Source organism: Carcharodon carcharias, chromosome X (genome assembly GCF_017639515.1).
Source record: "Carcharodon carcharias isolate sCarCar2 chromosome X, sCarCar2.pri, whole genome shotgun sequence".
In the NCBI taxonomy this organism is placed as follows: Eukaryota; Metazoa; Chordata; class Chondrichthyes; order Lamniformes; family Lamnidae; genus Carcharodon; species Carcharodon carcharias.
In genome coordinates, this window is record NC_054507.1 from 26,053,235 (window position 1) to 26,078,419 (window position 25,185).

The 25,185-nt window shown below is 43.7% G+C and overlaps 1 protein-coding gene across 2 annotated transcripts in view; it reads left to right on the plus strand.

The window, feature by feature from the left end:
- The window catches only part of LOC121273275 (glutaminase kidney isoform, mitochondrial-like), a 72,122-nt gene that overhangs the window by 1,482 nt on the left and 45,455 nt on the right, over positions 1-25,185 (plus strand). The window contains exons 2-6 of one of the 2 annotated variants that reach the window (XM_041180336.1): positions 10,595-10,694; positions 16,449-16,570; positions 20,931-21,060; positions 21,599-21,678; positions 23,214-23,377. In XM_041180336.1, the coding sequence (XP_041036270.1) occupies positions 10,595-10,694; positions 16,449-16,570; positions 20,931-21,060; positions 21,599-21,678; positions 23,214-23,377 (596 nt within the window). Of the gene's footprint in view, positions 1-10,488; positions 10,525-10,594; positions 10,695-16,448; positions 16,571-20,930; positions 21,061-21,598; positions 21,679-23,213; positions 23,378-25,185 lie in introns of those variants that run through there. The other variant, XM_041180337.1, reaches the window with a different exon arrangement.

Sequence of the window (25,185 nt, forward strand, 5' to 3'; positions counted from 1 at the left end):
CAACTAACCTGGCACTAGCCCTTTAAACTTCAAATGGGTCCCTAGCCTATTTGATTGGAATACTGTTAACTGGAACACAATCTATCCCCTTCATCGTTTTATCTTCTCCTTCTTAGGTAGTCCCTTGGGATCGAGGATGACTTGCTTCCATTCCAGTTCATTGGGTTCTGAGATGGCTGATAAATCCAATGCACAATCTGCAGACTCTGCCACATGTGGGGCTGATGGTTTTTGAAGGGTTGGGTAGATGGGTTGTTTGGAAGTTTGCACTTCAATGCCTCGACTTCACCTCTGCACGTTCATGACAAAGTCTCTCAATCTGTTTGGTGCCTTTTCAAGTGAACCTTCTCCATTTTGGTCACTCACAAGCCAGAGTTGATGGGAATGTTTGATCTCTTTGAGGACATCCCTAAAGTATTTCTACTGTCCTCCTGCGAATCTCCTGCTGTGACTGAGTTCAGAGTAGAGCAGTTGCTTTGGGAGTCTAATGTAAGGCATATGAATGACATGTCCTGTCCAGCAGAGTTGGCTTGGGAGAGGACACTGCTGTTGGACCACTTTCTAGCCTCTGGATTTGGAAGACTGTGCAAAAGCACCGCTGATAGTACTTCTCCAGTGCTTTGAAGTGAAATAATCTTATAAATCTTGATCAGATCCACTCCTGAGTCTACGCTTCCCTAAACTGTTGAGTCCCAGCTTTTTTAACCTATCTTGAGAACTAAGATGGTAACTGAGATGATAAGGAAGATTAATACCAATAGGGCAGGGTACAGTGTTTGAAAACTTGTGACAGAGCACTCATGAATCCCATAAAAAGATCTGGACAAGTTTAATAATTGAGTAAATTGCATTCCATCAGAAGTGACAGTTGTATGCAGAAGGTCTTAGTTTCTGGAAGCTGCTTGGTATGTTAAAGGCATCACCAATCTGGCAAAATGCTGTGCTTTTACAGGTTTGTAATTAGCATGATGATAGCAATTGTGGCTTTGCTTAATGTTTATTAACATGTTCTGAACTGGATGTCCACACAGGCTGGTACAGGCACTGAGTTTGCTCAGAAACTTCCCAAACCATAATGATGCCGCCATAATGATGCTGTATTTATATATTTGAAAACAATCCTTCTTTGTGAATTTTCTTCCCTCCTTCCTCTCCTGAAGATGTTGGCTCCTAGCTAGGCAAAGCTGGAAATGGTGCCAGTTGCTCCCAGGGTAACTTGTCAAGTGCTCATTCTTCACGTGTGAGCCAAGACAGTGAGTTCAATGCAAGTGGCCAAGACAGATGAGCTTGATTCTCTCCTCAATTTCCCATTCACATGTGCATTTGTAGGAAGGGTTGCTGGAAACTCTGGCTAATTTTCCCTTTAGTAACCCAGAGGCACTGAGGCCAAACCAATGTCCCCTCGCTAAGAGCAGTTGGAAGCATAACCCTAGGACAAACTGACCCCAGGATTTTCCTGGTCTGTATGGTTCAGCCAAGGTTATTGCTCCTGATCTCTGTCAAACAACAGCTGGGAGTGACAGAAAGGGGGAGGATAAGCCTCGGCTCAGGAGTTAGAAGACCTGCTAATACTTGGACCTGGAAATTCTGTTTGCCCATTGTAGAACATGAGGCAGGCAGACTGGCATTTCTGTGTACCTCAGCATTGCCTTCCTGACCCCAGCTGCATTTCTGGTCTCGGTCATTACCATACAGGAGGTGAGCTCTTGGACCCCTGCTAAAGACTCGCACTGGTCATTAATGGGGATAGGGATTATGCCAGAACAGAGAGAAAGAACCATCCACCACACTGCCTGCACAAAAAACAGATTACCTGATCATTATAACTGTGCAAAATGAGTGGCAGGTCAGATGATTAGTCAGAATATAAAAAATGGCAGAGAATGACTAAAAGGTTAATCAGGAGAAAGAAATTAGAGTACGAGAGGAAGCTGGGTCAAAATGTAAAAACAGATAGCAAGAGTTCATACAGGTATTTAAAAAGGAAAAGAGTAAGTAAATTGTGTGTCGGTCCTCTAGAGTGACAGTGGGGAGTTAATAGTAGATAATAAGGAAATGGTGAATGTAGGTAGGAAGAGACTAGACAAGGGGAGAGAGAATGGAGCCAAGATAGGAAGAAATAGGTTGAGTGGGACAGAAACAGGCTGAAACGTTGGGTCTATCAGAACAGTCCTGTTTGTGGATTTTGGGAAGGAGGTAGTCCGGGCTTGGGGGTCTATGAGGTTGGAAGCTGTGGAGGGAAGATCTCCAGAGGAGATGAGGTCAGTGACAGTCCTGGAAATAATGGCTTGATGTTCGGTGGTGGGGTCATGGTCCGGGGAGGTGGGAAGAAGTGTCTGAGAGGTGGTGCTCAGCCTTTGCAAGGTAAAGGTTGCTACACCAGACAACAGCAGCACCACCCTTGTCAGCAGTTTTGATAACAAAGTCAGGGTTGGACCTGAGAGAACAGAGTGCAGCAAGTTCAGAGGAAGACAGGCTAGAATGGGTGAAAGGAGCAGAGAAACTAAGATGCCCAATGTCACACTGACAGTTCTCAGTGAAAAGATCAAGAGTGAGTAAGAGAGGAGAGGGAGAGGTCCAGGTAGAGGGAGAATACTGGAGGTGGGTGAAAGAGTCTGTTGAGCAGGGGCAGGACTTCTGCCCAAAGAAGTATGCACAGAGGCGAAGGCAATGGAAGATGAGTTCAACATCGTGCCGAGCCTGAAATTCTTTGAGGTGAGGGTGTAAGTTCTTGCAGTGTTGACCACGCATACCCACAGGGGGCACATTGCAGTTACAGTTTACATTGAAAGCCTTAGTACAGTCAGAACTTCCAAGGGATTTGCACGTAAAAGCACTTTAACACAGCTTAGCTGCGTGATGCATGGTCATTTAATTACACCCAGGATGGACTGCAATTACGGCACATGTCCATAAGTGTGCACGTACTCCCACAGCCTACAGCATGTCAACAAGTCGTCACCTCGAACAGGAGGAGGCCTCCGAGATTAGCAGCCTTTAACTACTTTGGAATAGGTCAACCAGGATAGCCTCTAAAAGCATTGGAGCAGTAAGAGGAAGTGAAGCTGCAGTTCTCCCCCAAGCTCTGGGCTGGTATCACTCAGCTCTTAAGTCTTTCCCTCACCCTCTGTCACATATCCACAAGTATATACTCAACAACACAAACAGCATGTACATTTGGTATCTTATAATGTGAGCTCTGTTGAAAGATATCTCTTGGAGCCAGCAAGGTAACATCAGTTATTTCCCCATCATTGTTGGCATTGAACAGTAGCCTGTTAGCTCTGCCAGTGTGACAGGGCAAGACAGAACTTCACAGTATCCTGCAATCTTCTCACCAACATTTTGCAAGTAGCAGCATGTACAGCTGCAGGAGGTAGTCCTGCTTGATTCAATGTGTAAGTGAGGAGGAACAATTAATGGTGCCAGAAAAGCAGCAGAAACCCGCAGCCTACATGGCTGCCATCAGTGACCCCCTTCTACTATTTCAAATACTTGGGCAGCTGTGTCATGCTCCTGTTGCTATTTCATGGGGAAAGAGATGAGAGGGCTGGTCATCAGCCACCTGATTAATAGATGTATGACTGGCATATCAGCTGATACAATAGTGCTAGCTTGGAATGCACTGGACGCAAATATTTGAAGGTAATGGTGACCTTGCTTGCCACTCGCAATGTTGTGCATCTATCTGGCATGTCTCTTTCCTATTATAGGACTTCAACCCCGAAATACTGTATTTGGGACACATCCAAACCAACCCCCAATGTAAGTTTTGTCTTCAGTTACTGCCTGCCACTGCACTCTGATGCCTGTTGGCCGCAAATATCCTTGTAGCAGATGACAAAACAAGTGGCTCCTTGCTGACCCAGAATGTGTGGAGCAAGTTCTGTTTGATCATTGGCAGGAATGGTAAAGCCTGCAGATATGGTTGGCAGCATAATGACAATGAAGCTCAGGTGCCCATTGATCTATCTGGCATGTCTCTTTCCTATTATACGACTTCAACCCCGAAATACTGTATTTGGGACACATCCAAACCAACCCCCAATGTAAGTTTTGTCTTCAGTTACTGCCTGCCACTGCACTCTGATGCCTTGACCTTTCATGAAAGGTTGATATTGGAAGAATTCTTTTTCAGGTGCCCTCTCACCTGTTCCTGCTCTGCCATAGCACTGTAAATGTTTAACTTGTAGTCCACTTTCCAGTGACTTAGTGGGCAATAACTGACTTTATATTGGGGGTTCTGTAAGATATGGACCCAGTGGACCCAAGTAATACCCCAAGGCCTTTTCTCTTCCATCACACACTAAGTTCCTCGTACCCATTCAAAATGAGAGAGATGGGGGAAAGGTTCAGTCCTGTTGCAAAAGCTGAAAAAAAGCTCCTGGTATTCATTTAATTCTGGTGCCTCAATAAAACTACAACATGAAATCTGTACAGACACTCTAGAACACGTAATGTAGCCAGATGAAAAATTGTGTTCAGAATGAATAGTGTATAAAGCATGTCTACAGCTTGCTTCCTGCCATCCAACTCCTCGCCATTCCCTGCAGCTGCACAGCTGACTCATGACCTGAAAACCTAAATTCAGTGTTCTATAAATGATATTGTAATTATATTGTAAACCTCTTTAAGCAGCTACTCCACCACCCCCTGACAGATGTTACACTCCCCTCGTACAAGCTGTCACTATACTTGAAAGGACTTGGACAATGGCACTGTATGTTGAAGCAATAATACAATATGCTATGTAGTGGTGGTAAGCAGGTTTTACTCTACCATATGAGACATGCAAGAGGCTCTGCACTTCAGGAGTTCAAGGGAGTGGAGATGGTGAAACAGTGTAAATCAATGGCAGAGTTATATCCTGGGTGGCTCTTGTACATTTTCTAGCAGCCTGCCCAGAACAGCAATGGCGAAGACCTAGAAATGGGTTTCCAGTCATCTGGTGCACAGTCTGTCACTTGTGACATTAGAAGCAAATTAAAGTGGTTAACTAAGTTGTATTGACTTAAATGTAATTTTTCTTTATGTGCACTGGTCCTAGTATACGAAGGCTGCCCACAACATTGATGGGAATGTCCAAGAATATATCATCTGTCGTGTCATTGGAGTGGTTAGTGTGCATCGTAAAATCTTACAGCAAGGAGGCCACTTGGCCCATCATGCCTGTCCTGGCTCTTTGAAAGAACTATCCAATTTAGTCCCAAACAGCAGTATTTTTTTCCCCAGAACCCTGTAAATTAATCCCCTTCAAGTACATGTACAATTGCCTTTTAAAAGCTCCTATGAAATCTGATTCCACCGCCCTTTCAGGTGAGTGTTCCAGATCTTAAAAATCCTCTGTGAATAAATTTCTCCTCGTTTCCTTTCTAGTTCTTTTGCCAATTATTTTAAATCTATGACTTCTGGTTACCATGCTCTATCAAAACCCCTCTTGATTTTGAATATCTCTAATAAACTGCACGACCCCCTCCCAACCCTCTCTGCACTAGGAAGAACAATCCCAGCTTCTCCAAACTTTCCACATAACTCAAGTCACTCATCCCTGGTAAACTTCCTCTGTACCCTTTCCAGGGTCCTGACATCCTTCGTAAAATACGGTCCCCAGAATTGTATGCAGTACTCCAGCTAAGGCCTAACCTGAGATTTATAAAGGTACAGGATGACTTCCTTGTTTTTATATTCAATGTCCCTAGTTACAAAGCCAAGTATGCCATAAACTTTTTCTTAATCATCTTATCAACATTCTGTACCACATTCAAAGATTTGTGAATATGCAGTCCTAGGTTCCTCTGCTCTTGCACCCACCCCTTCAAAATGGTACCATTTAGATTGTACTGTCTCCATGTTGTTTCTCCCAAAGTACATCACTTCAGACTTGTCCACATTAAACTGCATCTGCAATGTGTCTGCCCATTTAACCAGTCTGCCTGTGGCCTCCTGAAGTCTGCTACTTTTTGCTACATTGCCAAGTTTTGTATCATTTGCAAACTTCAAAACTGTACTCCCTATATCCAAGTCCAGACCATTTACATATAACAAGAAAATCAATGGTCCTATTACTGACCCCTGGGAGACCCCACTACATACTTCTCTCCAGTCAGAAAAACATCCATTCACCATTCTCTCTGTCTCCAATCCTTTAGTCTATTTCATACTCAAGTTACCACTGTCCCTTTAATACCATGTGTTTCTATTTTGCAAATAACTCTGGTATGATGTGTTTAATCAGGAGCCTTTTGGTCATCCATCAGCCTTCCTTCCATATCAACCTGCCAAACACTTTGAGGGGACAGCAATTTCTAAAGCGTTATAAGAAGTTAGACATATCCTGTAGGACCAATCAGGTAAAGAGATGCCTTAATCTCAGTTTCACCAGAGGTGCTGGCACAAGATTAGTTTCCATCTGAATTCCAATCAGTCATGGTCACATTTTTATCTTCACCATAACATCCTGTCAGGATAATCCTCCTTCTTTTGTTATTTCCTATAGATCCCCAACTGGGTCTGCTTGTGCCACGTAATGTTGGTAATCCAGAGGTCAAGCCTCTGAAAATCATGCTCTGAAACCTGCCAGTAAGATATAACCAAGAGCACCTCTTGCTGCTCCAATACAAAATCACCTGCAACTACATATTGTACAAAATATCATTTCAGTTATACGTAGTCTTAGAAAAGAGTCCTTTGTTGAGTTGTTTCTGGGTTTAGTTGGCTCTTGTATAGGAACACAAGCTTGCAGTGAGGCTATTTCAAGCACCTGTCAAAACTCTCACTTCTAATCCTGCCAGAATTGCGCAAATATGAAATGACTTCAGTAGTGTTAGCTGTGACTCAGTGGTTAATACTCTCACCTCTGAGTCAAAGACCATAAGGCGCAGGAGGAGAAGTAGGTCATTCAGCCCATTGAGTCTGCTCCGTCATTCACTGAAATCATGGCTGATCTGACAATCCTCAACTCCACTTTCCTGCCTTTTCCCCATAACTCTTGATTCCCTTATTGGTTCAAAAGCTGTCTATCTCAGCCTTGAATATACTTAATGACCCAGCCTCTGCAGCCTTCTGCATTAAAGAATTCTACAGATTCACTACCTTGTGAGAGAAGACATTCTTCCTCATCTCTGTCTTAAATGGACCACCCCTTACTCTGAGATTATGCCCTCTGGTCCTAGACTCTCCCACAAGGGGAAACAACCTTTCAGCATCTACCCTGTCAAGCCCCCTAAGAATCTTATGTTTCAATAAGGTCACCTCTCATTCTTCTGAACTTCAAGAGTACAGGCCCAACCTGCTCAACCTCTCCTCATAAGAAAATGCCTCCATACCTGGGATCAACCTAGTGAACCTTCTCTGGACTGCCTCCAATGCCAGTATATCTTTCCTTAGATAAGGGGCACAAACTGTTCACAGTAATCTAGGTGTGGCCTAACTAGTGCCTTTTATAGTTTTAGCAAGACTTCCCTATTTTTATACTCCATTCCCTTTGAAATAAAGGCCAACATCCCATTTGCCTTCCCTATTACCTGCTGAACTTGTATGTTAGCTTTTTGTAATTCATGCACGAGGATCCCCAAATCCCTCTGTACTGCAGCTTTATGCAGTCTTTCTCAATTTAAATAATATTCAGCTCCTCTCTTTTTCCTGACAAAGTGCATAACCTCACATTTTCCCACAGTTTTTTGCCCATCCACTTAACCTGTCTATATCCCTCTGCAGACTCTTTGTGTCATCCTCGCCATTTGCCTTCCCACCTATTTTTGTGTCATCCGCAAACTTGGCAATAGTACATTCACTTCCCTCATCAGAGTCATTAATATATATTGTAAATAATTGTGGCCCCAGCACTGATTCCTGTGGCACTCCACTAGTTACAGGTTGCCATCCTGAAAATGCTCCCCTTATCCCAACTGTCTGTCTTCTATTAGTTAGCCAATGCTAATATACTACTCTCAATACCATGGGCTCCTATCTTATTAAGTAGCCATATGTGCGGTACCTTATCGAATGCCTTTTGGAAATCCAAATATATTACATCTACTGGTTCCCCTTTATCTATCCGGCTTATTACGTCCTCAATGAATTCTAATAAATTTGTCAGGCATGATTTCCCCTTCATGAAGTCATGATGACTCTGCTTGATTAGATGATGTACTTCTAAATGCTCTGCTATTACATCCTTTATAATAGACTCCAACATTTTCCCAATGACAGATGTTAAGCTAACTGGCTTGTTTTTTTTTATTTCCCTTCCTTTTTGAATAAGGATGTTACACTGTAGTTCTCCAGTCCTCTGGGACTTGTCCAGAATCTAAGTATTCTTGGAAGATTACTACCAGTGCATCCACTATCTCTGTAGCTACTTCCTTTAATATCCTAGGATGCAACCCATTTGGTCCAGGGGACTTATTGGCCTTTAGCCCCATTAGTTTCCCTAGTACTTTTTCTCTAGTGATAGTTATTGTATTTATTTCCTACCCCATTTTACCCCTTGATTATTTAGTATTTTTGGAATGCTAATAGTGTTTTCTACTGTGAAGACTGATGCTAAGTATTTATTCAACTCCTCTGCTAATGGTTGAATTCAAACCTTCTCCAGGACTTTGAGCCACATTGTTGGAGGCTTCCTTCAGATGCCTGTTTCACTGGTTCAGGTGGATCCCATGAAACAATTGGAAGAAGAGCAGGAAGTTCTTCCAGGTTGTTAGCCAACATTCCTCCCTCAACCAACAGAATCAGCTTGTGGGACATTGTTGTGCGAAAAACACCTTCCACGTACTCAGATACTGCATGGTGTAATTCATTGTATGTGCAATGTTTTGGGATGATTCTCTGTGATAAGGTGCTCTATAAATGCAAGATTTTTCATTTGTTAAAAGGTGTGAAAACAGCTAGGACCAGTTGGTCAATGTTGAGATGTTGTCTCCACAGGCCTTCAAGGCTGCTTTTCATACATCAGACCTTCTGCCACAGTTCCACAATCACAACCCTTTTCATACTCAATACCCTTTTAACAGCAAAAATGACAATACACATAGAATGCATGATGTTACATGTTGACTGTAGCTATTACTCCTTCGTATATACATTTTGTGGATTTTAAAAATATGTATTTACTCATGAACAGTTTTAACTTACTGTTCCCCTGGTACCCTCGGTTGAAAGGACAGGGTGATCTGTTCCTTGACCTTTACCTACGTTGCTCCTGAACAAGTCGCTGTATAAGAGCCAGTGAGTGTCATTTCACATGTAACTGTCTCTCACGCCTTCCTGATAAATGGACCTGCAGCCTGCTTCTCACCTCAAACCATCCCTTTCTGGGAGAATGCACCTAGACCCTGCTCACCAGCCCCAACCCCAATGTTCCATGACTGCATGTATTAGTTTGAAACTACTGAATATTTATCTCATCCATTAGCACAGCTAACTCGTTTCATCTCTGCAATATCATCCATCATTTCTAAAAATTTTCTACATTATCTCCAGACTTGCCTTCTTTAATGGTCTCTTTGCTGGCAGTCTTTCTGTGTACTCTCTGTATACTCTAACTCTTCCAACTCTGCTACTTGTGTATCCCTCTCTCTTATTGCTCCATCCTTGACTTCCTTTGACTCCATGTCCTTCAATTAAATATTCTTATTTACAAGTCCCTCCTTGGCCTCATCCCATTCTACCTCAGCTGCCTTCTCCAGCCCTATGTCTTAGAATTTGCCCTCTGTTCTGACTTACGCACTGGGCTCCCTCCACTCTACCTTCAGTTGTACTGGCCCTAGATTCTGGAAAATTCTCCCAACCAGTCATTCCTCATCCATCTTTTGGCCGAAGCATTAAATCTAGGCACTGGTCAGGTGGTTCAGGTAAATGTAAAAGATCGTTGGCATTCTTCAAAGACAAGCAGGGACTATATCATTCATCCTTCAAACACTATCAACAATAGATTAACTGGTAATTTGTCTCACTTGTTGTTTGTGGGACTTTGCTGTGCGCAAATTGACCGCTGTGTTTGCCGACATAAGAGTAACTGCACTTCAAAGCCATTTATTGGATGCGAAGCACTTTGGGACACCCTGAGGGCGCTAAGGTGCTTTATAAATGCAAGTTCTTTCTTGCTACCTGCTCCAGCCGTCAAAAGCCTCCTTCAAATCTACCTCTTCAACCATCTTTTTTAACTCTTCCATTAGTGCTCAGGATCCTCCTCTATGAAGCATCTTGAAATCTTTATCGGGTGCTATTTAAATGTTACTTGGTGTTGTTCATCTTCAGTTGAATGGTGAACATGTAAACAAATAAAGTTGCTTTGTACACTATTTTAATCCGATTGTTCGCCCATGAAAAATCAAATTTAACGCTAAGGTGCCATCAAAGTGCTATGTACCAAAGGAGATGAAACCGCCAACGTAAAATGACCATCTATTTTTGCTGACCAATAGTTTGGGCAGATGGACAGTTATACAGTTTGCAGACAAATCAATGCAATTCGGTTTCCACAAGGTGCTGTTGGACAGATCCAGTTGACTGCCCGATCAGGTCAGTTTCTGATGGGTGGCTGTTGAAATGTGATATTATTGTCACGCTTATTGCGCTTGTCTGTCCCTAGGAGGAAGCACAAACCGGGCCTGATGCCAGGACTGGAGGACATGCTTTTCTACACAATCACCGAGGGACATGAGCAGATTCCGATCCCCAAGTTTATCAGTGTAAGCAAACGCACACCGAAGGGGCTAACCTGCCTTGCCTTCTCACACAAAGCAACATCTTTGTTACGCTGCTTATGTCTGACCTTTACCATACAGCTTTAATTGTAAGATATCAGACCGTGATTATTCAAGTCTCAGTTCCTTCTATGGACAGTCACGTTTTAAAATGAAAGACTCTTGTTGTCTCACTGTAAACCATTAACTCAAGCGCTATTTGCAATCTATGACGCTCTTTTCTCAAGCACTATTCCCAATGGTCAGATTCTGTAAGATCACACATTAAAAGTTTCTCTCATTTTTAAATCTATTTGATTGTTTTACCCCCTCCATACTTAAGATTCCCTGGACCACGCACTCTTCCCCGGTTGACAGAATCTATTTTAAAATCTGAACGCGGCTGCCTTGCAACACCAGGCTTTAGTGCTCCAATAAGCTGCGGCAAAATGCGGGCAGATTCAGCTCTGGGGTTTCTGCATTTGTCGGGCGCTGGTGGGAGTGGAAGTTACTGAATGGCGAGTGAACCATTATGAACAAGGATTAAAGGCAATATCGGAAGAGTCTTACGCACTTGCTAAAGGTCCAGTCATCACAGCAACACAGCGAATAATAGACATATAGTTCTCCGTCGGTCTTGTGCACTTCTCAGTGGTAATACTCTGACATTGATGGAACTAATGGCATTGTAGTGCACCCATGAAAATCTGGATCTAGAACCTGCCATTGGTTTAAACTAACCTATTACTGCAGTGAATAGTGACACCCAGTCACGTGTCTTCACGCAAACAAGTCTTATTTCGGCATACACAAGTGGAGCCTGGAGACTGAAATAAAAGCAAAGAACTGCGAATGCTGGAAATCCAAAACAAAAACAGAAATACCTGGAAAAACTCAGCAGGTCTGGCAGCATCGGTGGAGAGGAACACAGTTAACGTTTCGAGTCCTCATGACCCTTCAACAGAACTAAGGAAAAATAGAAGAGGTGAAATATAAGCTGGTTTAAGGGGATGGGGGGGTTGGGGTGGGGGGGGGGTGGGACAAGTAGAGCTGGATAGAGGGCCAGTGATAGGTGGAGATAACCAAAACATGTCACAGTCAAAAGGACAAAGAGGTGTTGAAGGTGGTGATATTATCTAAGGAATGTGCTAATTAAGGGTAGAAAGCAGGACAAGCAAGGTACAGATAGCCCTAGTGGGGGTGGGGTGAAGGAATCGAAAAAGGCTAAAAGGTAGAGATAAAACAATGGAGGGAAATACACTTAAAAATAATGGAAATAGGTGGGAAAAGAAAAATCTATATAAATTATTGGAAAAAACAAAAAGGAGGGGGAAAAAATGGAAAGTGGGTGGGGATGGAGGAGAGAGTTCATGATCTAAAATTGTTGAACTCAATATTCAGTCTGGAAAGCTGTAAAGTGCCTAGTTGGAAGATGAAATGTTGTTCCTCCAGTTTGCGTTGAGCTTCACTGGAACATTGCAGCAGGCCAAGGACAGACATGTGGGCATGAGAGCAGGGTGGAGTGTTGAAATGGCAAGCGACAGGGAGGTCTGGGTAATGCTTGCGGACAGACTGAAGGTCTTCTGCAAAGCGGTCACCCAGACTGCGTATGGTTTCTCCGATGTAGAGGAAACCGCATTGGGAGCAACGAATGCAGTAGACTAAGTTGAGGGAAGTGCAAGTGAAATGCTGCTTCACTTGAAAAGAGTGTTTGGGCCCTTGGACGGTGAGGAGAGGGGAAGTGAAGGGGCAGGTGTTGCATCTTCTGCGGTTGCATGGGAAGGTGCCGTGGGAGGGGGTTGAGGAGTAGGGGGTGATGGAGGAGTGAACCAGGGTGTCCCGGAAGGAATGATCCCTACGGAATGCCTCCGGGGGGGGGTGAAGGGAAGATGTGTTTGGTGGTGGCATCATGCTGGTGTTGGCAGAAATGGCGGAGGATGATCCTTTGAATGTGGAGGCTGGTGGGGTGATAAGTGAGGACAAGGGGGACCCTATCATGTTTCTGGGAGGGAGGAGAAGGCGAGGGCGGATGCGCAGGAGATGGGCCGGACACGGTTGAGGGCCCTGTCAACCACCGTGGGTGGAAAACCTCGGTTAAGGAAGAAGGAGGACATGTCAGAGGAACTGTTTTTGAAAGTGGCATCATCAGAACAGATGCGACGGAGGTGAAGGAACTGAGAGAATGGGATGGAGTCCTTATAGGAAGTGGGGTGTGAGGAGCTGTAGTCGAGGTAGCTGTGGGAGTCGGTAGGCTTGTAATGGATATTGGTGGACAGTCTATCACCAGAAATTGAGACAGAGAGGTCAAGGAAGGGAAGGGAAGTGTCAGAAATGGACCATGTGAAAATGATGGAGGGGTGGAAATTGGAAGCAAAATTAATAAATTTTTCCAGGTCCCGACGAGAGCATGAAGCAGCACCAAAGTAATCATCAATGTACCGGAGAAAGAGTTGTGGGAGGGGGCCGGAGTAGGACTGGAACAAGGAATGTTCCACATCCCCCATAAAGAGGCAGGCATAGCTGGGGCCCATGTGGATACCCATAGCCACACCTCTTATTTGGAGGAGTGAGAGGAATTAAAGGAGAAATTATTCAGTGTGAGAACAAGTTCAGCCAGACGGAGGAGAGTAATGGTGGATGGGGATTGTTCGGGCCTCTGTTCGAGGAAGAAACGGAGAGCCACCAGACCATCCCGGTGGGGGATGGAGGTGTAGAGGGATTGGACGTCCATGGTGAAGAGGAGGCAGTTGGGGCCAGAGAACTGGAAATTGTTGATGTGATGTAGAGTGTCAAAGGAATCACAGATGTAGGTGGGAAGGGACTGGACAAGGGGAGAGAGAAGGGAGTCAATAGCGAGAAATGAGTTCCGTGGGGCAGGAACAGGCTGACACGATCAGTCTGCCGGGGCAGTCCTGTTTGTGGATTTTGGGTAGAAGGTAGAAGCGGGCCGTCCGAGGTTGGGCGACTATCAGGTTGGAAGCTGTGGAAGGAAGATCTCCAGAGGAGATGAGGTCAGTGACAGTCCTGGAAACAATGGCTTGATGTTCAGTGGTGGGGTCATGGTCCAGGGAGAGGTAGGAGGAAGTGTCTGTGAATTGACGCTCAGCCTCTGCGAGGTAGAGGTCAATGCGCCAGACAACAACAGCACCACCCTTGTCAGCAGGTTTGATGACAATGTCAGGGTTGGACCTGAGAGAACGGAGCGCAGCAAGTTCAGACAGAGACAGGTTAGAATGGGTGAGACAAGCAGAGAAATTGAGATGACTAATGTCACGCCTGGAGACTGAAACCCCACTAAAGGGTGAGAGTGACACATGGAGCGGGCTCTCCATAGACAGATGCTGTTTTACCAAATACCGTAAAAGCACCAAGAGAGTCCTCCCCTTGCCTCTTCACTAAGGGAATGAAGTGTGTGGCAAATAAACTAATTTTGGATAAAATGCTGCTCTTTTTGTTTTCCTCTTTGGTTTTCTCCCTTACTCATCCTCCTCCGAAGGCCCTCTCTTGCAGGAATATCTCTCCCATAATCCTAGAAATATTGCAAAAACTTCCGGAATTCCGGAAATTAACACGTTGATGATTAACAACTCTTATGTAAATTTGGTCCTTCACGATTTAATGCTCAACTTCTCACCAACAGTAATCCAACCTGAGTATTGGAACACCTCACTAAATGTAAAGGGCTCCCAGTTGCTCTCAATCTTGCCAAAGGTCCGGTTGGATGTGGTCGACTGGTTGAAAGACTGAATTATTGAAATCCTTCTGAGTAGCAGATGGGCTTTTTATTTGGAAGGATTTATTTAAACACAGATACAGTGCAGAGCAGGAGCACAGCAGAAAGCCAACATTGAGCAAACACTTACACAATGCAAACAATCAATTTGACATTCAATAGAGTGGATGGGTTAATCTGTTCTTGTTTTCCAAAGAGAACTAGAAGCGCTTCTGTGCTGAGATTAGCCCTAAATTCATCATTGCAGAACTGTCTTGTCTAGTCCTCATGGTTATTGGGGGCTGAGGTGTGGGGGAATGACCCAGCCTCCATTGCTCTCTGGAACCAATTCCAAACACTAACCATCCTCTGAGAAGAAATTCCTTCTCATCTCTGTTTTAAATGGGAGACCCCTTATTCTGAAACTGTCCCCCCTCGTTCTAGATTCCCCCACGAGGGGCAAACATCCTCTCAGTATCCACCCTATCAAGCCCCCCCTCAGAATCTTATATGTTTCAATAAGATCACCTCTCATTCTTCTAAACTCCAATGAGTACAGGCCCAACCTGCTCAACCTTTCCTCATAACACAAACCCTTTCATCCCAGGAATCAGCCTTCCAATGCAAGTATATCCCTCCTTAAGTAAGGAGGCCAGAATTGTACATAGTGCTCCAGGTGTGGTCTCACCAATGCCATATACAGTTGTAGCAAGACTTCCCTACTTTTATACTCCATCCCCCTTGCAATAAAAGCCAATATTCAGTTTGCCATTGTAATTATTTGTTGTACCTGCATGCTGACTTTTTTGTGATTCATGTACAAGGACACCAAGGCAGCGTTCTGCAGCCTCTCTCTATTTAAATAATATTCTGCTTTTCTGTTCTTCCTGCCAAAGTGGACAACCTCACATTTTCCCACATTAAACTCCATGCTTGGGATAATCCTCCTCAAATGAACAGGATTCTTAAGGTAGAGTTCAAGCACTGCCCAAGTACTTGCTTGTTCCACAGGTGCCAGACACACAAAGAGCCTGAGCCACATGGCCACTCTTCATGCGTGAGCCAAGTCAATGAGCATCAGCAGGCTGCTTGACTGTGGGGAGCATCATAGCAAACCCCCATCTAATGCCTATAAATTCATAGGAGCCAGTGGATAGTGATCAGGGACAGGAACTCTGACTTTGTTTTGCTCCCTGATTGGCAGGGCATTTGGAGAACAAAAATAGCAATCCTACTATTGATATCAACTCAATACCAACAAGAGATTGAACCTGGTCCATATGGCTCAATATGGACAGGGAGTGGGGTCATTGACTCAGTCATTAGGGGATCAGGCTCACTGTCTCCATATCTACCTATGAATGATGCATAACTTTGAATTGAATGCGACTGTTCTTTTACACTGCAGTTTACTAGTGGCGTTTAGCACCAAGTTCTTGTTTAGTTGGTCTCTATCTCAACTCATTCCATAATCAATCCAAAATGCATGCTTATTACAATTAAGAAAAGAAAACCCTTTTTCATATACTGAGTTAGCTGATCTCAGCCGAGATGGCAGAAGGAACATAGTAATTTCCCTGGGCAACCTTATGTTGGAAATGAAGGGGAAAAATCAGTCAGGGTTCCTGCTCCTGATCACTATCCAGTAACCCCTGCTTGAAGTGTGCATGTTTGGGAATTGGGTGAAAGAATTAGTTGGCTGCGATGCCCAGTATTGAATAGCCCATCGTCACTCAAATGTCCAGACTCTCGTGTTGAAGGGTGATCACCTGGGATGAGATACCATAGGGTGGTTGGCCCCCAGTGGAATCATACCCCAGCAAGGAGTCAGCGACTTCAGGAGAGAAGAGAAGAGGGCAGGCAGAGAGAAAACTGGTGAGGGGAAAAGAAAGATAGCTTTTTCTGAAAAAGTTTCAAAATCTAAACTGAAGTAAAATGTTGCTCTTATTTTGTCTTCTTTTGAAGTCCTGCCACAATTTCCAGACACCTAGTGGCCTTTCATTTGATTCAAATCTCATCTCATTTGTGCCTTTTTATTTCAAATGCAGGCATTGAAATCAACAGGACTGCTGACCTCCGACCCCCGGCTAAAATACTGCATGGACCTCCTGCGTCAGACAGTACAGAATTCTTCAAGTGGAGTCACCATGGACAGACACCTGTTTAGAAAGTACTCATTATCATTCATTCATTAATTATCGTTACTTAATCATTCATTCATTTTGAAAACAAAGCTCCCCTCCTCTCCTTTCCTGACATCCACTCTCCCTTTGGTTACAGCTGAGTTGTGGATTTGTAATTGGATAGCCATCTTGGGAGTTGATGGGTTCTGGACCCTTGAAGCTGCCTGATTACATTATGGGTGGAATTCAAAACACAGCTACTAACACTGAAAGAACTCCAATCATTCAAATGTCATAATCATGACCAAGTCTGGCCAGAGACCTGTACTAGTCTTGGGATAGGTCTGCTTAGGCCAATAATCAAAAATCTGCTCTGGTAGTCTCAATAAGTAAGCTGATCTGTTAAGCCTTCCATTTTATTTCCAAAGAAATGTTACTCCGCTCTTTTCATAAGAGACTGTTCCATTGTGTGATTTGCACGGATAACCCAAGACTGCTCCCACATAATCCCACTGAGAACTTGGGGAGGAATATAAATTCAACAAGTTGAGCTTTTTGAAATTAAAACCTTACGAAAGAAACAAAGTGGCCTGGGGTACTAAGGGAGGAAAAATAAAAATTCTAGAGCACAACTAATTTTCAGAAGAAATATGACATTAACTATGAAAACACACTATGAAAGCAGACAAGAGCTGTTTGAGAACTGTCTGGCTTTGTAGTTTTAGGCGTGGACACTTCTGGACATTTTAAGTAAGAGCCAACAGATAGCTACAAATGCCAGGAAGGATGGGGAGGAGTTTCTGGACTTACTGGTCCACTGGTAGGTCAGTAATGTGAGCTAGTCCACATCTCATTTAAGGACTGCAGATACAATTACAGTAACTTATATATTGCATCAGGTTACAAGACTCTCTTACTAACACTGTGCTACCGGTCAGCTCAACACAAATGTGACTTTGATCAGGGGAAAATGGAATGCTAGTACCATGGGTGTATTATTCCAGTAAAATGGAAATGATGGTGGGTGAAATGTCCTCTTCATCTGTTTTTGACTGTATAGCCTGGGCAGAATTTGGATACACAGACTTGTCCAGCATCTCCCTCTTACAGACGGAATTTAGAAGAAGGGTGGAAGCCACTATGTCTGAAGCCCACTTCAACATTTTGTCACTGAAACATGTTCTATCTTGTCTGTTCCAATGTGGCCTTGTGGAGTCTCATCTTATCTCCAGTCTGGAAAAGTCATACTTGGATAACTTGCCTGATGGTCAGTCTTTAACCTGCTGTTGGCATGCTGGGCAAGGATTGGAATTCTTCCTGCTCATTACACACTGGTTATTTAATTTTTCACTGGTTTGGTTAGGATGGCCAATGTCCACTTACTGTAATGATAGTGGATAAGCCCTTTCACCTCTGGGATCTGGATCTGAATCCAACTTAAACACATGGAATAAAGGTTTCCTTTCTTCCTTGTTTAATTGCATCATCTTGCATCTTTCTCTAGTTCCTCTTCTATCTTCCCTTGTCCTTTCTGAGCTCATTTTGTCCATGGATGCACCTCCTGTTCCATTGATCCTATCCCACTAAATGCTGACTTCACTTCCTTCAACTTCACTTCCTGGTCCCTATGCTGGCTGATATTGTAAACAGTTCCCTCTCCTTAGGTATTGTCCATCTTTCTTTTCAAATCTGCCATCATCACTCCCTCCTCAAAAATTCCACCCTTAAGCCCCTTGTCCTTCCAACCACCCTTTCCTCCTTGAACATGTTGTCACTTCCTAAACCCATGCCCATCTTTTCCACAACTCCATGTTTGAACCATACCACTGGGATGTAATTCTCATTGCCAATACTAATTTTTTGGAAGGGGTTTACAATTTTGTTTTGATGTGGTGATTGGGTTCAATAAAACTGCCCTAAGTGTAACCTTCATTTTGTATATCTTGTAGGTCATGTTCACTGCTTGGTGTGATTTATTTTTCTTTGCTCCCTTTTTTCTTATCTCTTTCTCCTCATAAAACTGTTAAGCTTGTGATGTGAGGGGGCTAAAACTATTCAATGGAATTAGGGACTAAGTCTTTCTGATATCCCTGTGATCAAGAGAGCTGGCAGAGAGAGCTTCTACCAGCCTAAACCACAAAGTCCTGACAGGTGTATGAGCTGGAATGTGTTTAAGTGAGCTCATGGAGGCCTGTAGAATAATCCAGTGCAACATCCCTCAAATGTTGCATACGGATACTGCACGTTGAAATAGTAGGCAGAGTATAGACAGCACTGACCCTGCATTGCCCTGAGCCTGCTGATGCTGGAAAGGTCATAAACCATCCAGTCACACTGTGTTGGTATTTAAAGGGCTGAGTTTATATTTACACTTCTCATTATATGTCATAATTGGAATCAAATCCAGTTTTGAAGAAGAGCCAGGTTCTTGTAGCAGAAAATAGAATTAAGCAGCAAAGAAAAGTGGCTCAGAATTCACTTATGAACACTATGCCCTTCACATTTGCTCTGTGATCGATTATATACAGTACTCTTTTTAAATATACCTGGTTATTTTTAAAGGAGAAATTTACTCCGGAGGTCGGTACAGCAAAAACTCAGAAAGGTATTTAAAATAATTGTGTGTAGAACTCGTGCTCTGAACAGGTTCTGATGGTTGACTTGAGTGCCAGCTTTCCAACACTCCCCAAATTATCCTGAAGTCTCTTGCAATTGAAGATTAATTATCAGGACATTGCGCAGAGCAAAGGAAGTTGAGGGAAGATCTGATAGAGGGGTACAAAATGATGACCAGTTTAGATAAGGTAGACAAAGAAAAGCTGTTTCCATTACTGATGGTAGAAGAACTAGGGGACACAGATCTAAGGGCAAGAAGTACAGGGGGAGATGAGAGGAAGAACCTTTTTACACAGAGTGGTAATGACCTAAGACAGCACTTTCCAAACCCACAACCTCTACCATCTAGAAGGACAAGTTCAACAGACACATGGGAACACCACCACCTGCAAGTTCCCCTCCAAGCCACTCACCATCCTGACTTGGAAATATATCGGCTGTTCCTTCACTGTTGTTGGGTCAAAATCCTGCAACTCCCACCCTAACAGCACTGTGGGTGTACCTACACCACATTGACTGCAGCGGTTCAAGAAGGCAGCTCACCACCAACTTCTCAAAGGCAATTAGGGATAGGCAATAAATGCTGGCCTAGCCAGCGATGCCCAGATCCCATGAATGAATAAAGAAAACTCACTGCCCACAAGGGTGGTGGAAGCAGAGACAAAAGGAAATTGGATGGGCACTTGAGGGAAATAATCTTGCAGAGCTACTGGGATAGAACATGAGGGGGAATGGGACTGACTGGATTGCTCTACAGAGAGCTAGCTTGGACTAAATGGGCCAGATGGCCTCCTTCTGTGCCATAATGATTCTAATATTCTATGCTTTGAGCAACCAAGGAGACAAATCATAGGGACATTTTTTTTAAAAGCATCTTTTCTTTCTCTTTGAACAGTTTCATTTATTATTTATAAAGATATTGGAGATGGCATAGGGGAAGGCTGATTCATGAGCAGTCAAGATTAATCCAATTGGGTAAGCCTCTGTTCCCTTTCCAATTAGCATGGAATGGCAGTGCATCTGGAAGATGGGCCAATGGCAGGAGTGTGTGTCATGAAATGAAACCTTAAGGAATACCCAACCAGAGTTGGTAACCTTATTTGAGTGATAAAATTCGCACACCCTGAGGGACACATGGTTGGCTGAAATAACTGTTTTTGCATCTTATTCAGGAAACAAAGGAATTAAATGTGGTTCACAAAGGAGGTGTTTAAAACTAGATATGTTTGAAAAATGAATGGTTAGAAAAATAATTAACACGAACATATCTCTGTATCAACATTCTCCACCCATTGCACTGACCTTAGAGATACCAGATCCTTTAGACTCTCTCCAATTACTGCACTGGCCCTAGAGCTACCATAATCATCTACTAAATTAATTGACTAAAACACATGTTGGGAGTTCCACTTTGTTTAAGGCGGTTTCTGTTTGTTCTTTGATTTCAACAAGCACAATTTTGATAATTGAAGCAAATAAGTGGGTGAGGTCAGGGGTTTATCCAGAATGCTGGAGATCGGTGCAGAGTGGAATGGTGTCCATTGAAGACAATTATGATTCACTATCACACATTTACTATAGATGAATCAGAATGTAATTTACGTTTGACAGCATTTATAGATTAAAGCTGGGGATCTTATTTTTGGGATGGTTTTACACTACCTTTGGCACTATTGTGAAGCATTTACTGTTTTGCATTGACTCTGAATTTGAAATGTGAATAACCCTTGTAATCCACCATATGGGTCGATGCTGAGCTGATCACTTTCATCATTTGTCTTTCTGGTTAAGGTTTTTTGGAAGTAACATTGTGCTGCTGACCCAGGCCTTCAGGAAAAAATTTGTCATTCCTGACTTTGAAGTATTTTCCTCACACATAAACCGGCTTTATGAGAATGCAAGAAAGAAGACCTCTGGTAAGGTAAGTTGTGAAATGGCGGATTTACAGTTTGTTGCAGGTAATTGTAGAGTCCTTGGGAGAGTGGAGGCAAGTCACTTTGACCAGAATTATGTCAAACAGTGCCAACATCAGCTGGCACCACACTTGGCCCTAGCATCAGGTAATGGTGAAGTGTGCTGAGTGACAGCTAAGTGCTTTATACCAGAGGATTTGGTTTCAGGTTATTAATTACACTCTTGAACTCTCCATTTCTCTGACTTTAGCCTTTTGTGCCACTTGTGACCATGCTTGCAAACAACTGGACCCCAAGCTCTTAAATCCCCTCCCCAAACTGTACTAACATCTTCTCCTCATTTTAAGACTGTCCTTAAAATTACCTCTCTGACCAAGCTTTTGTTCATCTCTTCTAATATCTGTCTTTGGCTCAGTGTCTGTTTTCTATACTGCTCTATTTAGTGCCTTGAGATGTGTTTCTTCATTAAATGCACTATATAAATGTAAGTTGTTGTTGTTTACAGTCTCCCGTACCCAAACTTAAAAGTAATTATATTGTTCGCAGGTTGCAGACTACATTCCACAACTGGCCAAGTTCAGCCCAGATCTGTGGGGGGTTTCTCTATGTACTGTGGATGGACAGAGGTAAGCTTTAAATTTATTACGTTCAAACTGAAGGTCATCACATGGCATACATGGCAGTCCTGGTATAGCTTATTTCTAAATAGCAAGTATTCCTGTTGTTTCCCCTTGGGAATGGGAAAAAGGAGGGAGAACTGTTTTCAGAGAAGGATATTTTGGCTAAGGGGATGGTCTCCCCATTCAGGCTTCCTCAATGTCAAAGCCACAATGGATTACAGCAATCCTGCTTGAGAATTTTATGGATACTACATAGGTAGCTGAATTGTTTTTTTTTCATTCATTTATGTGATGTGGGTGTCGCTGGCTGGGCCAGCATTTATTGCCCATCCCTATTGCCCTTGAGAAGGTGATGGTGAGCCACCTTCTTGAACTGCTGCAGTCCCTGTGGTGTAGGTACACTCACTGTGCTGTTAGGGAGGGAGTTCCAGGATTTTGACCCAGAGACAATGAAAGAACGATGATATATTTCCAAGTCAGGATGGTGAGTGGCTTGGAGGGGAACTTGCAGGTGGTGGTGTTCCCATGTGTCTGCTGCCCTTGTCCTTCTAGATGGTAGTGGTCATGGGTTTGGAAGGTGCTGTCTAAGGAGCCTTGGTGAATTCCTGCAGTGCATCTTGTAGATGGTACACACTGCTGCCACTGTGCATCGGTGGTGGAGGGAGTGAATGTTTGTGGATGGGGTGCCAATCAAGCGGGGCTGCTTTGTCCTGGACGGTGTCAAGTTTCTTGAGTGTTGTTGGAGCGCACTCATCCAGGCCGAGTGGAGAGTATTCCATCACACTCCTGACATGTGCTTTGTAGATGGTGGACAGGGAGTCAGGAGGTGAGTTACTCTCTGCAGGATTCCTAGCCTCTGACCTGCTCTTGTAGCCACAGTATTTATATGGCTGGTCCAGTTCAGTTTCTGGTCAATGGTAACCCCCAGGATGTTGATACTGGGGGATTCAACAATGGTAATGTCATTGAATGTCAAGGGGAGAAGACAGTTAGAGTCTCTTGTTGAAGATGGTCATTGCCTGGCACAAATATTACTTGCCACTTGTCAGGTCCAGGTCTTGCTGCTTTTGGACATGGACTGCTTCACGGAGAGCTGAACTGTTAATGGTACCGTCCGTTAAATCTTTCTGTACTGTGCAACGACTACTTTGTCCATGGCTGTGTTAATCATTGTGTTTATTTACATCAATTTTCATGTTGTGGGTGTTGCTGGCAAGGCTGGCATTTATTGCCTTTGCCTTTGAGAAGATGATGGATTGCCTTCTTCTTGAACCGCTGTTGGTGCCCAAAAGTGATATGAAGCTGTTTAAATTGGATTCTGTTCATCAATTAGGCCATACAAAATGACTCACTGGACACAAGCCAATTTCTGTGCCAAAAGAATTGAACAACATGGCATCATTGCCATTAGCACCTGAGTGAAAATAGAATTAAAGCCATACCAGTTTTGATTATGTTTATCGCTTTTTACAAATAAACAAAACTGATTGCTTGATGTAGTTATCTGAAGTTGGCCATTTTGTTTGTCCCTCTCCCTACAGACACTCCGTTGGAGACACCAAAATCCCCTTCTGTTTACAATCCTGCATAAAGCCGCTGGAGTACGCCATCGCAGTTAATGAATTCGGCACCGACTTTGTTCACCAGTATGTGGGCAAAGAGCCCAGCGGACTACGGTTCAATAAGGTCTTTTTGAATGAGGAAGGTGAGTATCATAGCAACATATAAGTGCTCCAATAAGCACCCAGTCTTGGCCAAATTGATGAGCCCAGGGAACCAGGGTTCCATCTCCCCTTGGCAACAGAATACACAAAGGAGATTCATCTCACCTGCGCATAAACTGTTGCTATAGAGCTTTCATTTACTGTGGAATAATAGAACTAATTGTACATCTGTCATCAACAAAAAAATAAAAGAATCACATCACGTGCTGGAGTTTCAGCATTATAGACTGAAAAGAATCAGGAAGTACAAGGCATGGAAATCTCAAAGGGCCACATGGCATCTATTTTGCTGCATGCAAGCAAAAAAATAAACACTGATAAACAGAGCTTCAGCTTGTTGCTTTTTTTATAGCAACTGTACTGATAGTGTCACCATCTGCCTTTGTCGAGAGGAAGTTCCTAAGATAGAGAAAATGGTCCACATTTTCCAGGATCTCACCATTGATTTTAATTGCCTCATTGTGGGGAGGGGGGAGATGTTCTGCAACGGGAGCTGGTTGGAAGAGGAGCTTGGTTTTCTGGGTGTTTAGTAAAAGGCCCATTTTCTCATATGTTTCAGAGAAAGCATCAACAATGATCTGGAGCTCAGTTTCCAAGTGAATGCCCTCACAAGTGTCATCTGCATACTGAAACTCTGTGACTGAGGTTGGAGTGGTTTTGGTTTTGGACTGAAGGTGGCGTAGGTTGAACAGTTTCCTAAACAAAAACAGAATTACCTGGAAAAACTCAGCAGGTCTGGCAGCATCGGCGGAGAAGAAAAGAGTTGACGTTTCGAGTCCTCATGACCCTTCGACAGAACTTGAGTTCGAGTCCAGGAAAGAGCTGAAATATAAGCTGGTTTAAGGTGTGTGTGTGGGGGGGCGGAGAGATAGAGAGACAGAGAGGTGGAGGGGGTTGGTGTGGTTGTAGGGACAAACAAGCAGTGATAGAAGCAGATCATCAAAAGATGTCAACGACAATAGTACAATAGAACACATAGGTGTTAAAGTTAAAGTTGGTGATATTATCTAAACGAATGTGCTAATTAAGAATGGATGGTAGGGCACTCAAGGTATAGCTCTAGTGGGTTTTTTTTTAATTTTTTTTTTTAATAATGGAAATAGGTGGGAAAAGGAAAATCTTTATAATTTATTGGAAAAAAAAAGAAGGGGGAAACAGAAAGGGGGTGGGGATGGGGGAGGGAGCTCACGACCTAAAGTTGTTGAATTCAATATTCAGTCCGGAAGGCTGTAAAGTCCCTAGTCGGAAGATGAGGTGTTGTTCCTCCAGTTTGCGTTGGGCTTCACTGGAACAATGCAGCAAGCCAAGGACAGACATGTGGGCAAGAGAGCAGGGTGGAGTGTTAAAATGGCAAGCGACAGGGAGGTTTGGGTCATTCTTGCGGACAGACCGCAGGTGTTCTGCAAAGCGGTCGCCCAGCTTACGTTTGGTCTCTCCAATGTAGAGGAGACCACATTGGGAGCAACAAATGCAGTAGACTAAGTTGGGGGAAATGCAAGTGAAATGCTGCTTCACTTGAAAGGAGTGTTTGGGTCCTTGGACGGTGAGGAGAGAGGAAGTGAAGGGGCAGGTGTTGCATCTTTTGCGTGGGCATGGGGTTGTGCCATAGGAGGGGGTTGAGGAGTAGGGGGTGATGGAGGAGTGGACCAGGGTGTCCCGGAGGGAGCGATCCCTACGGAATGCCGATAAGGGGGGTGAAGGGAAGATGTGTTTGGTGGTGGCATCATGCTGGAGTTGGCGGAAATGGCGGAGGATGATCCTTTGAATGCGGAGGCTGGGGGGTTGATAA